The following is a 16529-nucleotide window of genomic DNA, read 5'->3' on the forward strand; positions in this document are numbered from 1 at the left end:
GCCTGGGCATTGTGCCTGAGCTCTTTAGCTTAATGCTAGCACTCTACCACTTGAGCCACAGTACCACTTCTGGTTTTCTGGTGGTTAATTGGAGATAAGAGTCTCATGGACTTTTGAACCTGGACTGGCCTTTTGAACTGTTATCCTCAGATCTTAAACCTCCTGAGTAGCTAGGATTACAGGCATGAGCCACCAGCGCCCGGCGCCTAGCTATTCTCTAAAAATGGTCAGTTACAGCACTAGAAAACAGACTGACATACCAAATGTTATAACAGTGCATCTTAAAGACACTGAATATATTATAACATTTGGTATGTCAAAGACACTGAATATATTATTGTATCTGAATTTGAATGAATGTATTATTGTATCAGAATTTAATTACATGTAATATCTTGCCTTTGGTAAATGTGAACATTCCTAATTATCCTGACTTTTGGGAAGGTCATTAGAACTTTGGTCACATAAAAGTTGTATTAAGGAGACTTTTTTTTTGAAATTTATGATATTATTATTTACTTTGCCAGTCTCAGGCTTGAGCTCAGGACCTGAGTACTATCCTTGGGCTTTCTCAAGGCTAGAGCTCTACCACTTGAGCCTTAGTACCACTTCCAGCTTTTTTTTCTATGTATGTAGTACTGAGGAATCAAACCCTGGTCTTCTTACATGCTAGGCAAGCATTCTACTACTAAGCTAAACTCCTGGCCCTTACTTTTATTTTTTATTTTATTTTTGCCTGATCTGGGGCTTGAACTCAGGGCCTGAGTACTGTCCTTGGGCATTCTCAAGGCTAGAACTCTACCACTTGAACCACAGCACCATTCCCGGCTTTTTTCTATGAATGTGGTACTGAGGGATGGAATGTGCGTCTTCATGCATGCTAGGCAAGCACTCTACCACTCAGCCAAACTCCCAGCCCCCTTTCCCCTTTTATTTATTTTTTGAAGAGGCAGTACTGGGCCTTGAATTCAGGGCCTTGAGCTGTCATTCATTCTGCCCTCCTCCCCTCCCTTTTTTTTGGTGGGTTGTGGGGCTTGAACTCGCCCTGGGCACTGTCCCTGAGCTCTTCAACTCAAGGCTACCCCTATCCCTAGGCTGGGCATTGTCCCTGAGCTCATTAGCTCAAGGCTACCCGCCTTACCCTTGAGCTAAACCCCACTTCCCGGTTTCTAGAAGTTAATTGGAATTAAGAGTCTGGGGTCCTTTTGTGCCTGGGCTGGTTTTGTTTGTTGATTCTCTGATCTCAGCATCCTAAGTAGCTAGGATTACTGGTGAGAGCCATCACACCTGGCTCATTCTGCCTTTTGATCCACATCTTCATTTCCAGTGTTCTGCTGGTTAGAGATAAGAGCTTCTCCAGTTTAGCTGTCTGAAGATGTTGCTGGGGAAATCCTTAATATGAAGTAGATGAGGTTAGATTATGTTGCTGTTATTGGCATTCATGGGAATATGGGTGGTAAATTGTGCATAATCTTGCTACAGTTCTATGGGTTTAGTGCTTGGGCAAGACTGCCCATTGAGGAACATTGATAGCTTTAGGAACATTATATGTTTAACTATAATACTTTACCTAGTTTATGCCCCTTTTCTTGTCCCCCACACTTAAAGAGAAGAAAAAGAGATTTAAGAATCACAGTGGCTACTCAGGAGGCTGAGATCCGAGGATTGCAGTTCAAAGCCAGCTTGGGCACTGAATGCCAAGAGATTCTTATCTCCAGTTGACCACCAAAAAACTGGGCCTGGGTGCTGTCCCTGAGCTCTTCAGTTCAAGGCTAACACTTTGGAAGTGGCACTATGGCTCAACTGGTAGAGTTCAAGCCTCTGGACCCACCCAAAATAAAACAAACAAAAAAAAACATAGGGTTAGGACAGATGATCACTATTTGAAGAACTTCTCTGGCACCAAATCCTATGTTTTCAACAATAATGACAAAATTATGTACATGATGATTGTTTTAATGAGTCTCATTGTGTCAGGCAGTATAATGCTTATGTGCATTCCTTGTACAGTACTTAGAAAAGCCCAATGAAATAGGTATTTTGGTGCCATTTTACAGATAAGGGAACTAGACAGACAGGTAGATAACTACATTGGGGTTCAAGGAACTCATTTCTGCCCTTTTAGCCTGAAGCAGCAATTAGTGAAGGAGTAAAGCAGTAGCTTATACAAGTCAGTTTCTCTAGTTAAGAGGAGAAGCATTAATAAAATCACAGTATTTTGTTCTTGAACTCAGTTTAGTTCTTTTTTTTTTTTTTTACTTGATGATTCATTCTCCATGGTCATTTTGTCTCATTCTTGCTCTTTGCCCCTTTTAATTTCAGTGAAATTGAATGAAACCGAGAGGACAGTTTAGGGTTGTGGCTTTTGGTGACTTTTTAAAGTTTATTTTTAAATAGACATTCTTCCCATGCTGACTGGGAATGTAACACAAGGCCTGAGAACCAGGAAGTGACACAGACCTGTTTATATTATCCCACTTGGGGGCCTTTGGAAAGTTATCCATAAAGATGGTTAAAAGTAAACACAACTGTAGCAGCATTTTCCTTGGGTTTGCTATTTTTGACTTGGAGAAGGTATTTCCTACATAGCTCAAATCTAGCTCCTAAGTATCCCTTCACTGACATTATATAGATATATTTATTCCTTGTTACCAGACAACAGCATTTAGTGGTTCTAGTTAGACAAAATAGTCAGGTTCCCCACCCCCATCTTTTTTGGTGAATGGTTCTTTTTTTGGCAGCTCTTCATGCAAAATCATTGTCCTGGGAATTCACTGATTTGCATGAATTCAGGGTCAGCTCAAAGCTCTGTTTCCCTTCTCTCTTGTTCCTATCAGAAGTCTTTGTTCCTGACTCCGTTTTTGGTTTTAAGTTTTTTTTTTTTTTTTTTTTTTTTTTTTTGGTGCTGTGAGAAAACACTTTAGGGCTCTAATAACAATATGAGTGTTACACAGACAAGCATGTATTTATTCTCTAATATATTGTGGGTTCCTTGAGAGTAAGAACTGTTTTCCACTTCATCTCTGTGATTGTATTGCAATTCAGCAAATATTTTCTGGCTATCTTATATGCAAGATAATTAATGGAAGCAAATCAGCTTCCTGGACTTTGGTTGCAAAGTAGATATTGAATCCTGTTTCACTCAGTTCTGCTGGAAACAAAGCAGAGGGTATGATGACATATAAGGATGTATGTCTGGGGCTCACAAACCAATTAGAGCCACTTCTGCTAAGCATTTGTTTATTTTCTGCATAAATTTTCTCTTTCTTCTGGGTTTATAAATCTTCAAGTTTTAGCAGATAGCAAAGTATTTGTTGAATGAGGCATAGTTGGTGGTCTCTGTAGGCATTGGTTCTGTTGCAAATTCAGTATGCTCAGTAGCTTGAGTGGGCTTCATGGAATGATGTGGTTGATTGTCCCAAGATAGAATTCAGCTTGGTCTTTATTTAGAGAAAAAAGAATTGTGAGCCCTTTTCAGCAGGGAAATGGGAAAGGAAAATGTCTAGGTCCTTTAAATTGCCATTTATCTTTAAAATGGAATTATATCACCTATTTAATGTGGGAATGAGTATATTTGTATAGAGACAATTCCCTAGGTCCTCAGATACTTTAGTATAGTCACAAACAGGTATTTAATTTTGGATGGAAGAAAGGCAGTGATTAAGTACCTTAAAAATATTTTTGGAGCTGGACACTGGTGGCTCATGCTTGTAATTCTATCTACTCAGGAGGCTGAGATCTGAGGATTACAATCCAAGCCCAGCCCACTACAGAAAAACCTGTGAGACTCTTCATTAACCAGCAAAAATACAGATGTGTATGTATAGCTCAAGTGATAGTGTCAGCTTTGAGCAGAAAAACCAAGTAAGAGCATGAAGCCTTAAACTCAGTAGCTAGAACTATGGGCATAAGCATAAACCAAGTTCCAGTACCAGCTCCCCTGCTACTGAGAGACAGAGATCTGGAGGATCACAGTTCAGTCAGTTCCATCTCAATCAATAAAACCAGGTGTGGTAGCATGCATCTATCATCCCCGCCACCTAGGAAGTATAAATAGGAGCATAGTGGTCCAGGTGGAGCATAGGCATAAATGCAGAACCCTATATTAAAAGTAACTAAAGCAGCGGCCTGGGAATTTGCCCTAGTGGTAGAGTGCTTGCTTAACATGCATGAGGACCTGGGTTTGATTTCTCACATATATGTAGAAAAAGCCAAAAGTGGTGCTCTGGCTCAAGTGGTAGAGCTCTAGGCTTGAGAAAGCCCAAGGACAGTGCTTAGGCCCTGACCTCAAGCCCAGGACTGGCAATAATATAATAATGAATAATAATTAAAGCAAAAGGGTTGGGTATGTGGCTCAAGTAATAGAGCCTTACACTTGCCAAGAAGGTGCTCTAAGTTCAAACTTTAGGACTGCTAAAAAACAAATACTTTTCAGAATGTGTAAAAAATCCAAAAAGTAGCTGAGTGCAGTAGCTCACACCTGTAATCCTAGTTACTTAGGAGGCTAAGATCTGAGGATGGAGGTTCAAAGTCAGCCTGAGCACTAAAGTCCATGAGACTCTTACCTCCAATTAATCACTGGAAAGCTGGAAGTGGTGCTATGGCTCCAGGAGTAGGATTGGTGGGCTTGAGCTGAAGAGCTCAGGGACATCACCCAGGCCCAGAGGTTAAGCCCTACAACTGACAAAAATCTAGAAAGTGCACTTGTTTAACCAGTTTGCTTTTCTTTTGTCTGAACTGACCTTGAGTTTTAAGCACAGTCTTAGAAGGATTTCTTTCCAAACCAGCTTCAGAGTTGCCTAGTAGGGATTAGTTATAGTTTGCTAGAACAGGAAGAGACTTCCCTAGGCACTGATTTGAATGTCCAGAGTTTCAGCTAATCTCTCAGGCTTATCTCTTTTCCACCTCATACTGATCCAGTGAGATTGGTATCATTTATCTAGTTTACAAACAGAAACTGAAACAAACTTGCCTTAAACCACCCAATTAATAATATTTAAGCAGACTAAAGATTCTGGTCCAGTTTGTCCTCTCTGATCCCAACTTCCCTATTGAACTGCTTTCTTTTACTAGCAGAGGCATGGAAAGTAAAATGTTGGTTATAGGCTAGCCAGTCAGACCATGGTAAATTCCGGGGCAAGAGAACTTTACTTTTCCTACCTTCATGTTGGAAATTTATGGCAGGCCAAGTTTCTGCTTTCAGTTTCTATCTCCTTATTTTCCTGAATCCTTCTTGTTTTTGTTCTCTTCCATCCTTCACTTTTTATCTTTCCTCCCTTCTGTACCCCACCCTTCTCCTGTAGTATTGCAGTGATCCCTGTGTGGAGACTGGTGTGTTTTTTGTTGTTAGATGTTTTGTTATTTTTGGAAAGTACCTTAGGAACACTGTGTACGGATGGCCTGCACAAATGTGCTGGTGGATTGATTAAGCGCTGAGAAAGTGGACTGCGAAGGGAGATGCTAGAGATTACTGTTGGAAGATGGAAAAGGTAAGGGCTGCTTATGTACATCACGGAGGATGCATGTAACATGTATCTTCTTCCTTCTAGTCTAAGTGTTTTTGACTTACATTCTCAAAAATACTTTGGGGCCTCTCTTGTTTCTTAGATCTTGAATTCCTTAGAACTGAAAGGGACTTCTGGAGTCTATCCAGGATTATCCCTGAGCTGACTTGCTGAAGGCTAAACTGCTCAGTGGTGGGTCTGCTTTTTTAAAATTTATTATTATTATTATTCTTTTGGCCAATCCCGGGGCTTTCGCCTTTTTTTTTTTTTTTTTTTTTTTTTTTTGCCAGTCCTGGGCTTGAGTTTAGGGCTTGAGCACTGTCCTTGGACTTTCTCATTTGAGCCTCAGCACCAGTTCTGGCTTTTTTTTTTTCTATGTATGTGGTACCAAGGAATGGAACCCGGGTCTTTGTGCATGTTAGGTTAGCACTCTGCCACTAGGCCAAACTCACTGCCCATGGGGCTTGAATTTAGACTGGGTACTGTCCCTGAGCTTCTTTTGCTCAAGGCTAGCACTCTTACCACTTGAGCCACAGCACTTTTGGCTTATTCTGTTTCTGGGTTTGATTCCTTAATACTACATAGCTTCGGGCATGATAGGCTACCACTAAGCCACATTCACAGCTTCCTGGAGCTGCTGTCTCCAGAGTTCTAATCCCTGCTACCGTAGTCTTGCTTTTTGATTCTAGAAGAGAACCTGAAGGTAGTAATGGAGGAATGTATGATACCCAGAGGTTGTAGTTAGCAACCTCTGTTAATGAAAACCTGGAACATCCTGTAGTAGCTTTCAGATAGATGCCTTTTAAAACTGAAGCCAGCCTGAACTATGTAATAAGACTCTGTTGGTATGTGTTGCCTTTTGGAATAGAAGCTGGAATCAAAGGAATAAATAAGGTAAAGGTAAGGTTGCCCAAGAATCTCAAATTCCAATAAAAGAATGTGTGACTGGGCCAGTCATGGTGGCTCACGCCTGTAACCCTAGCTACTCAGGAGGCTGAGATCTGAGGATTGAAGTTGAGAGCCAGCCCTGGCACTACAAAGTCGTTGGACTCTGATCTCCAATTAATTTCTAGAAAATGGGAAATGAGGCTGTGGCTCAAGGGTAGGATGGTAGCCTGGAGCTGAAGAGCAAAGGGACAGTGGCCAGGCCCAGAGTTTAAGCCCCTTGATCTTCCCCCACCCACCCAGCACACACACACACACACACACACACACACACACACACACACACACACACACACACACACACAAATGTGTGATGTTAGTAGCACAGTGAAAATAGAGGTAAGATTAGAAGATCCATAATCCATAGAAGAAAAAAAAAATCAACTGCATCTCAAACTTTAAATTTTGTCTTCTCTTTAGTCCTACTCACTCTGATGTGTACTCTTGAGAAGGCATATTTTTTTGGTCTGGGGCTTGAACTCTGGGTGCTGTCCCTGAGCTCTTAGCTCAAGGCTACCTTCCTACTCCTAGGCCTGGGCACTGTCTCTGAGCTCTTCAGCTTTAAAGTCTCATGATTTATGACTTTATAGTGCCGGAGCTGGCTCTGAACCGTGATCCTCAGATCTCAGCCTCCTGAATAGCTAGGATTACAGGCATGAACCACCACCGCTGGCTCTTCGGAGAAGACAGTCTTTAGACCCTTTGAAAAATAGAAGAGAACTTGGAAGGGCCTGGAGAGCTTAGCTGTGTGTTAGTCATTTTTCTTATCACTCCCCTCTAATCAGCAAATTTACATTTCAGATGTTCCTTAAATTCTATGTATACTTTAAGAACTGATTGCTGTCATGTGATAGTAGATGACACCAAGGAGGTTTATAACTTTGATCAATCATTTTTATTAACCCTCTTATATTAGACTCCCCCCCATATAAGACTCCACCCCCACATTTCCTTTTTTCTAGATTAATATGAAGCAAGAAAAGGATTCAAGTTGATTTCTACTTACTAGTTTTCACTACTAATAGATTTGCTGGTTTGGTAAATGATTTATTCTAAAAATTACATGTGTGCTGAAGCTGACTACCCACTAAGCATGTGGAAGCCAAGTCTCACTCCTTCCCACTCCTGACTCAGCAGAGGAGAGCATGACCTTGCACCTGCAGGACTGTAACATTCTGCACAGTTTAGGTCCGGAAGTAGTCTGATACATGACTGAGGCCTAGACAGCTAAGGAACAGGATGCCTTAGCTGTTTTTTTTTATTTTTATTTTTTATTGTAATTAGTAAAAGGGTTACATGATATTTGCCAGATAGAAGGTGCATTAATTCACATACATTGATACCCTTTCACATGTCTTGGTACCCATTACCCTCCCCCTGCCTTAGCTGTTTTGTGGGCTACTGCCTCCTCAGCCTAGTAGTCCATTCTGCAGGTGACTCTAGGGCACCTTAAATCTTAAAGATGCTTCCAGGTTAAGTCAAGAGCATGTTAACAACAGCAAGCAACTAAACCATATGAACTTTGGGCTTGACTTGCAGGTTCTCCCTAACAGCAAGAAGGTGTTTATGCTTGGTATCATTTTTCAGGTAGCCTCCTGTTGTGCTGGTTTTGGCTAAGAAGCACTCGGTCTTACTAATTTATAATCTATTTACAGATTTTTTTCTTGTCTTTTGCCAAGAGAGACTGTTGCTTGCTTCAACTGTCTCACTAGGTTCTGGTATGCCTGAAATAGTCAAAGGAGAACACAGGCAGAGATAGTTTTCCCAAAGTCAGAGCCATGGTTCAAGGACACTGGAAATGTCACATTTATAGTGTGTAGTTATGTAGTTTTTGGATTATGTGGGAAAGTCTAGTTTCTGATTTTGTTCTAGTTCTCTTTAGTAACTTAAAAAAAAACAATCCCCCAAAACAGAAGGTGGTCATTAATATATTGAAATTTGAATATTGAACTTAAGTGCATTCTACCCCCTTTTGTACAGGATTAAACATCATTATTTCTCTAGGGATAATGAATACTCTTAATTTGTTCTGAAACATTTTCTTTTCCCTAAGTATGCTAAAGCTACAACTTGCAGGATTTAAAAAATGATGTTCAAAACATCTCTAAAATTTTTTATTAGGTTTTTTGTATTATACGTCTTGTATAGTAGTTGGGAGCTTAAAAGGCTGACTTTCCTCTGTATTTCTGAAATAGTAATCCTTGGACTGGTGTTATTTAAAGGCTATATTTACATTTTCTCTTTTTTGCATATACTCTCCATTCTGACACTCTGTCCATTCTGTACTTGACCAGGTGCTAGTCTTCATGGTAGCATTAGTTCCTTGGCTAGGGTGTCTGTTTAAACAGTAAAAGAGAGAGTTAGCTGTTTGTGTAACAAACCAACACAAAACCCAGGAGTTTATACATGTATATCCTTTCCACAGTTCTGGTTCCTCCCACAGTATACATGAATTTAGTAAACATTTGTGACCTTCTTGTGAGGTGACAGGCCTTGTGCTAGCTGGTGAAGATTCCAAATTGAGTATTCAGTCACTGCCTTCAAGGAACTCTGTCTGGCGAGGTAGGTAGGAAGATAAATAGACTCCTAAAGGTACAGTCAGCAGGGTAATAACCTATTAAAGGTACAGTCATAGCAAGGTAGCAAAAGACCAGTTCTGAGGGTGTGCATGGCAGGAAGTATCAGGAAAGCGTTCCTTCCAGAGATGATCCTGATATTAAACCCTTATAGTACTTGTGACAGAGGAAACAGTCAGGTTCCAGTTTGTGTAGGGAAGAGATATGTTCTCTATAGAGAGGCCTGGTTATATTAACTTGATTCATATGTTTTTTTTCTTTGATTTTTAAAAGAGACATGTTGAACAAATGCAAGCATACACTTACAATTTTTCTTGTATCAGTCTCAAAGGAAGGGAAGTCAAGTAGTTAATGAAGGGGGAACACTTTTTACTCTTTATTCTCTTAATTCACTTGAGCTCTGTATTTTATACCCATATTAATCAAAGCATGAGTTCTGCATAGTGTTGAACTCAGCAAAGCTAGCGCTTGGGAGGCTGAGGAAGATCTTGAGTTTGAAGTCAGCCTGGGCTACACAACAAGTTTGAAGCCAGCTCAGAAAGTACCACCCAGTTTTCAGGGTAATGTTTAAATCCCTCAATTTATCCCTGTCCTCTCTACCCAATATACAAGCTTGCACAGTTCTGTTCCATTTATATTTGGTACTTCCTTCCTCCCACCATCCCACAATCTTACATATCCCTTAGGACTCAATCTTGCATAAGGTCCTCTGGAGCTGTAGATAACCTTTGCTGACTCTCTTCACTTGTACACAAGATGTCTAAACACAACTTTATGCTGCCTTATCTACTTGAATATGTGCTATACACATACTCTTCTTTTTTTCCTGGTGCCAATACTGGGGCTTGAAATCGGGGTTTTACACTCTCTCAACTTTTTTGCTTACTTGTATTGTTTAGAATACTGGCTATAACCTCTGGTGCTCTACTACTTGAGGCACGCCACCACTGCCAGCTTTTTGCTGATTAATTGGAGAGAACCAGCAGGTTGGTTTCAAACCTTAATCCTCAGATCTCAGCCCCCAGAATAGCTAAGATTACAGGTATGAATCATGGATGCTTGGCAGGTGTGCTGTTCTTGATGGTTCTGAGTTGTTGCCTTGGGAGGATGATGGATGCCTCATAGCATTTGTGGTATGGTGGCATCTGGAGTAGTACCACAGGCCCATTGCTAATCTGTTACTATTCAGCTGGAATCCAGGGTCTATCCTTCAGTCTCTTGGAGCTTGGTTTAGCATCTGTTAATGAGAAGTGTCCCTGTTGCTCAGGGCTTATTGGTAGTTATATTAATGGCAGCCAGAGATTACTGGGGACTTACATAGGGCCACTTTACGCTCTGGCTACGTGCTTGACAATCTTTACCTAAGTCCTACGAAAACTATATCGCTAATATCCCCAGTTCACAGATAAGGAAACTGGGGCTCTGAAGTTCAGTGACAGTCACAATTGTCCACAACAGAAGTGTATTTGAATGTAGGCATTCCGACACTCCCATTCTGAGTCATATAAATACATACATTCTACACATTTATATATACACTTTTGTGGACTATTTGAGTAACAGTCTCCTCCTCCAGACTTCTCCCTGAATTACCCCATCCATAGTTTTAAAAGGCTGAAGTTAAAGTTGATAGAAAATGTTACACTGTTATCAGAGAAGATGTTATACTTAGTTATCAGAGAAGATGTTATACTTAGTTATCAGAGAAGGAAGTTCTGACCAGTGTTCTTGATTCCTAGCTAATGCTTATTAAAGACTCTTATAGCTATCCTTCCTTCTGACAGAAAACTCACGTTGCTATTTGCAATTGCTTCCTAGGAGGGGATTTGAGCCTAAATCAAAGCATCAGATTGTTTAAAGTCAGGTCTACTTAATAGCTCTTGGTGGTTCCAAGAGCATCCTTTATTAGGTTATTAGCAAGCTCCCTTATGTGCGCATATAAAACCTTATTAATAGAAAAGAATGTATATGGAATTATTAAAAGGGAAGTATACTGCCTATAAACTAGAATATATGAATTACTGGGAAATGAAATCAAATAACTAAAATATAGTACATTGTAATGATCATACATTGTAATGTCTCATCAATCCAACCTTTCCCTAAAGGACATAGAAAATAATCCTTAATATTTTGTCCATTGATTTTTATTAAAGATACCATTTTTTACTATTCTGAAGTCAGTCTGGGCTTATGCCTATAATTGTAACTGCTCGGGAAGTTAAGATCTGAGGATCATGATTTGAAGCTTGCCTATACAAGGAACATCATGAAACTCTTAGCTCCAATTAACTACCACAAAGCTAGAAGTGGATCTGTGGCTCAAGTGGTAGTGCCTGGGTGCTGTCCCTGAGTTTTGTTAGCGTTTTAAGAAGTCAGTCTCAACTAGAGTGGTAGGCTTAATTAGCAACCACAGTCTGTCCTTTACCTCCCATCTTTGACAAGAAGCACAGCATTCTGCTGACACAGGCGTGTCAGGTGAGCCTTGGTTAATTAGTCCATTTTTGAAATTCATGGCTGTGGAGTCAGATCCTCAGAGGCTCCTCCAACCACTACCAGGTTAGCAGCAGGCTGTGTATAGCCTTGGATCCTGTAGTGCATTCCTTCTCTAGGTGGCTCATTGCTCCCTTTAGAGCACGTGCTTTCTCTCTCCCCACTCCCTTTTCTCTTTTTCCCCTTTGGGTTAATTGAACTTGTTCTGGGTCCAAGTGGCAAAGTCAGAGCCTTTAGCAGCCCTGTCTCTGCTGGAACCTCTGAAGCCAGCAGTAGGGTAGAGCTGAAAGTCTTTGAAAGCTCCACAGTGCCTGACAGACATCAAGGTGATGTCCAGGTGAGCTGGAACTGACTCCTGGCCCTATCACAAGGATCTGTCTCCAGTACAGGACACTGATGGCAGCTGGCTGCAGACTGTGGCATTTCCTCAGGAGGAGCTGAAAAGCCACTTCTGTACCTGTCTGTTCTCTTGACAGCAGGGATTCGGTTGTTCAGATTCTTTCAACTTTGTATGTGATTATGACTGCCTTACCAAAGTGCTTGCTTACAAGTAACTTCACTGAAATTTTCTTAATGTTCTTGTTTTTTTGTTTGTTTTGTTACAGGTGAATCTACTCCTTGGCTGACTTTGGAATTCTTCTGTATTTAATTTTTTTTTTTTAAACTTGGACGGATAAAAGATGTGCCATGGCAGGATAGCACCAAAGAGCAGCTCAGCATTTGCCTTGACCCCTGTGGGACATGGAGTGTTCCTTCCACTGGTAATCCTTACTACCCTGCTTGGAGATGGACTTGCCTCCGGTTTTGCCTCTGGTAAGTCCAGACCTGCCTTCTGTGTATTAGAGAGACGATTTGATACTAGTGTTTCTCTTGGAGCCTGGAATAGAGAATTTCTTGGTAAGCAGATGTGGAAGGAGAGGGTGTGTGTTGCAGGGCAGTGGGGTACTGTGGTACGTATTAGGGACTCCAGGGAGTCTTACCTCACAGGAGATAAGGGTACCTGATGGTGATTACATTATCTCTTTATTTCCTTCAACAGGCAGAAATCTGAACTCAGGAATCTGATTCCAAAGACTGTGTATCATGCCTCAGGTCCCAGAGTGTGTGTCTGTCTGTCTGTCTGTCTGTCTGTCTGTCTCTCTCTCTCTCTCAGAGTTGTAGGGCTTGAACTTGGCCTGGGCACTGTTTCTGAGCTCTTCAGCTCAAGACTAGCACTCTACCACTTGAGCCACACTTGGAATTCCAGTCAAGCTTTTTGCTTGGTTTCTTTTTTTTTTTTTTTTTTTTTTGTGGGTCGTGGAGCTTGAACTCCGCCTGGGCACTGTCACTGAGCTCTTCAGCTCAAGGCGACCGCCTTACCCTTGAGCCAAGCCCACTTTCTAGAGTTTAATAGGAAATAAGAGTCTCAGGTCTCTTTGTGCCCGGGCTTGCTTTGAACCCTGATCCTCAGATCTCAGCCTCCCCAGTAGTTAAGATTATAGGCGTGAGCCTTAACTTTCTTTGCTTTTCCTCAGACTAGGTAAGTCATTGAGGTATGTGACTTAGTGAAAATAGAACCTGGTAATCAACACAAACATCTCAGACAAGTTATAGGATGCTGTGATGTTAATGAAAGAGCTGATGTGGACAAACTTAAAGGCTATACCTCAAACCTCCTTTGTCTGTATTTTCATGATTTTTAATGGTTTGTTCTATCTCTGTGCCTTTGACAATGCTCTGAAGACCATCCCTACATTTCTTCATGTGGTCCTCCAGACCTGGCATCCTTTCCAAAAAAGGACATACTTGGGTGCATCCAATAGGTCTGTGGGTGATATGCTAGAACTGCTTCTCTACCTGTAAGTTCTTGACTGATCTCAGTGATGTGATTATACAACAGTAATGGTATCTTTGCCATTTCCTTCTTTCTAATAAAAGTCTAGCAATTCCTTGAACAGCATTCCCTGGAGAGGGATCTCAGAACTAATATATGGAAGGAAACTTGGCTTTAGTTGGTCATGGTAGCAAGGAGTGGCATGTTGTATCTATTGAGTCCCCATATCTCAGTGTTCTTTCTTTCTTTTTTTTTTTGTTATGGGGCTTGAATTTTGGACCTGAGCATTATCCCTGAGCTCTTAGCTCAAGGCTACTGCCCTGCCCCTTGAGCCACAGCACCATTTCCAGTCTTCTGGTGGTTAATTGGAGTCTTACGGACTTTAGTGCCCAGGATGGTTTTGAGATCCTCAGATCTCAGCCTCCTGGGTAGCTAGGATTCCTCCAGGCGTGAGCCGCATCTGGCCATATGGTATTTCTTTCATTACCTTTTTCTACCTACCAACACATACAGATAATAGTTCAAACCCATTTTTTCTTCAGAATTACTGTGAGAAACAATAATTGTCATTCTATCATAGTATTCCCTACCATACACATACCCATTTCTTTTTCTGCTTCTTCTAACCCAATCTGACACTGTACTGAAACCTCCTTGTTAGCCATGAAGATCCCTAACACTCCTAGGACCATGATAGTTAGAGTCCTGTAGTAATGGGGATCATGGTTGTATGAGATTTCAAAGGAAAGGAAGACTAGACTATCAATGTATAACAACACGAAGCAGGGATTACATTAATTAGGCTACCCCAAAGCCAGAGAGGAGGCCTTTAGAAGCCATAAAATGATAAGACAGTTACAGCATCACAGAGTGATATTGCCTAACTCTGTAGCAGAAGTTAGCAAACCATGGGCCATGGGCAGATTATCTGTTTAATTTTTTTTGAAACTTAATTTCTTGTGTGTGTTAGTATTGGGATTTGAACTCAGTCTGGGTACTGTCTCTGAGCGTTTTACTTAAGGCATCATGTGTGTGTTGGGCCACATAGTTCTGGCCTCTGCACCATGATGATGTTCCTTGGGGGATTCTATCCTCCAGAACGAGACCTGGTGCACAGGTTGTCTTAGGATGGTCAAGGGAGATGGTTGGGGCCTGGAGTGTGGTCTAGTGGTAAAGTGCTTGCTTAGCATGCGCAAAGTCCTGGGTTCGATTCCTTGATACCACATACTAGAAAGAGCCTGAAATGGTGCTGTGGCTCAAGTGGTAGAGCACTAACCTTGAGAAAGCTCAAAGACAATGCCCAGTCCCTGAGTTCAAGCCCTAGGACTGGTAACAAAACAAGAGAGATCGATGATTGGCATACCCAGCAAGAATCCCTGGAATGGTACCTTCCCAAGTGATGGGGTTGAAGTAGGCTAGCATCTTTGGCTCTTGGTGGTCAGCAGTTGCGATGGTGGGGCTAGTATTATATAGGCTTGTGCCACTATGCCTGGCTTACCATCTGCTTCTGTATATTCTGCAGGATATTTGTTTTTTAACAATGGATAAATTAGAAAAAATTCTCTGGATAAATTAGAAAAATACTATTTCATGACATGTAGAAATTACATGAAATTCAAATTTCATTGTCTGTAAATTAAGGTTGAGAATGACATAGCATGAATTTTTGTCTATGGCTACTTTTGTGTAACAGTGACAAAATTGGATATGACAAAGATCATATGGTTTTTCAAAACCCAAAATATTTAAGTCTTGAAATATTTTTTTTTTGTCCCCTCAAGACTAGTGCTTGTGCCACTTGGGCCACAGAACCACTTCTGGCTTTTTCTATGAATGTGGTACCAAGGAATTGAACCCAGGGCTTTGTGTATGCTAGGTGAGCACTCTACCACTAGGCTATACTCCTGGCCTAGCCAGCCTAGAACAGATGGTACATTGTGTATGTATGAATGGGTGGAAGAATTGGTACTTCATAGGTGTGTGCATGAATGGAAGAATTGTCAAAGTAGAAAGGAAGGGAGGAAGAACTTGTCAGCTGTATCAGACTTGAAGTTATATAATTGTCTAGGGCCTTAAGGTTAATGGTAGACTAGTTCCAGAACCTAGCCTAGTATCTGGCACAGAGTTGAATTTTGTCTATTCTAGGGCTCCTCTGAGGAAGTTGTCTCAGCATGTCAGGTATCAGTAACAGAACATGGGAGGTCTTTAGCCTCTTTAGCTTCATTAAGCAGTTTCACATAGCCATCATCTTTTTTTTTTTTTTTTTTTGAGATCAGGACTCAAACTTGGTATCTATACTTGTTTTCACTCATCAGCTAGCATGTTCCCACCTGAGCCACGAGTTCAACCCCATCCTCTATTTTATTGGCTTGATGCTTCCTTCCTTCCACACCCCCCCCCACCATTTTTCATCTGCCCATACCTTTTCTACTTCTACCCAAATTCTGAAATCAATTTATCAGGCTCCATACTAGCTGAATAAAGGAATGATTCTCTAATGTGGAAAAAGTGTATTTGCAGTGTAGGCTAAGACTAGGATGGGAAAGTTGACTCTGTTGTATTTTCTTTCCCCCTCCCCTATTGCAAAGATTTCTTATATCACCCCAACCTCATTTTTCTTCCTCATAAAACATGTATACTAGCAGGAAGCAGAGAACAGGCAAGGAGAGGGGATTCATTATTCACTACAGTGCTGAAAATGTTTTTTTCTCTCCAGAGTGGTTTGCCATTTGGCCTAAAACCCAGACACACCTGTGTAATTTTGACTGCCATAAGCAATATGCTAAGGAAGCTTGCCAGGAAGTCAAGACTCTGCTTTTCCTTGCCTTCGCAATAACAGTTTCTTCCCTTTCCTGCATTTCTTGCCTGCTCCTAAACACTCATTCCAGAGACATTTTTAACTGGTACTTGTAACTTAAATAGCCTTGTTACCAATGGCTCTAGTAGACTATAGACATGTTTATGTGACATACAAATTCATGACTACGAGACTCCCACTAGACCGTAGGTAAAATGAATTTCTCAGGGGCAATTTGCTGCCATAGTATCTCATCATAAATATCACAGTCACGTTCCAGTCTTAGTCATGAGCTCAGATTGAGTAGAAATAAATCATGTCTGAGCAGATACTTGGGAGTTCTGGGGTAAAATTACATTTGGGTTTCAGTTAACATTCCTGCTCCCCCCTTTTTTTCCCTT

General features: G+C 41.1%; 1 protein-coding gene across 2 annotated transcripts in view; it reads left to right on the top strand.

Moving 5' to 3' along the window:
- Nucleotides 1-16529, top strand: part of Susd6 (sushi domain containing 6) — a 109808-nt gene that overhangs the window by 55913 nt on the left and 37366 nt on the right. For both annotated transcript variants that reach the window (XM_090344365.1, XM_090344364.1), the window contains exon 2: nt 12124-12331. In XM_090344365.1, coding sequence (XP_090200491.1) covers nt 12199-12331 — 133 coding nt within the window. In that variant the 5' untranslated portion in view covers nt 12124-12198. The remainder of the gene's footprint in view (nt 1-12123; nt 12332-16529) is intronic.

This window comes from Megascapheus bottae, chromosome 14, assembly GCF_031878675.1.
Source record: "Megascapheus bottae isolate mThoBot1 chromosome 14, mThoBot2.hap1, whole genome shotgun sequence".
Taxonomy (NCBI): domain Eukaryota; kingdom Metazoa; phylum Chordata; class Mammalia; order Rodentia; family Geomyidae; genus Megascapheus; species Megascapheus bottae.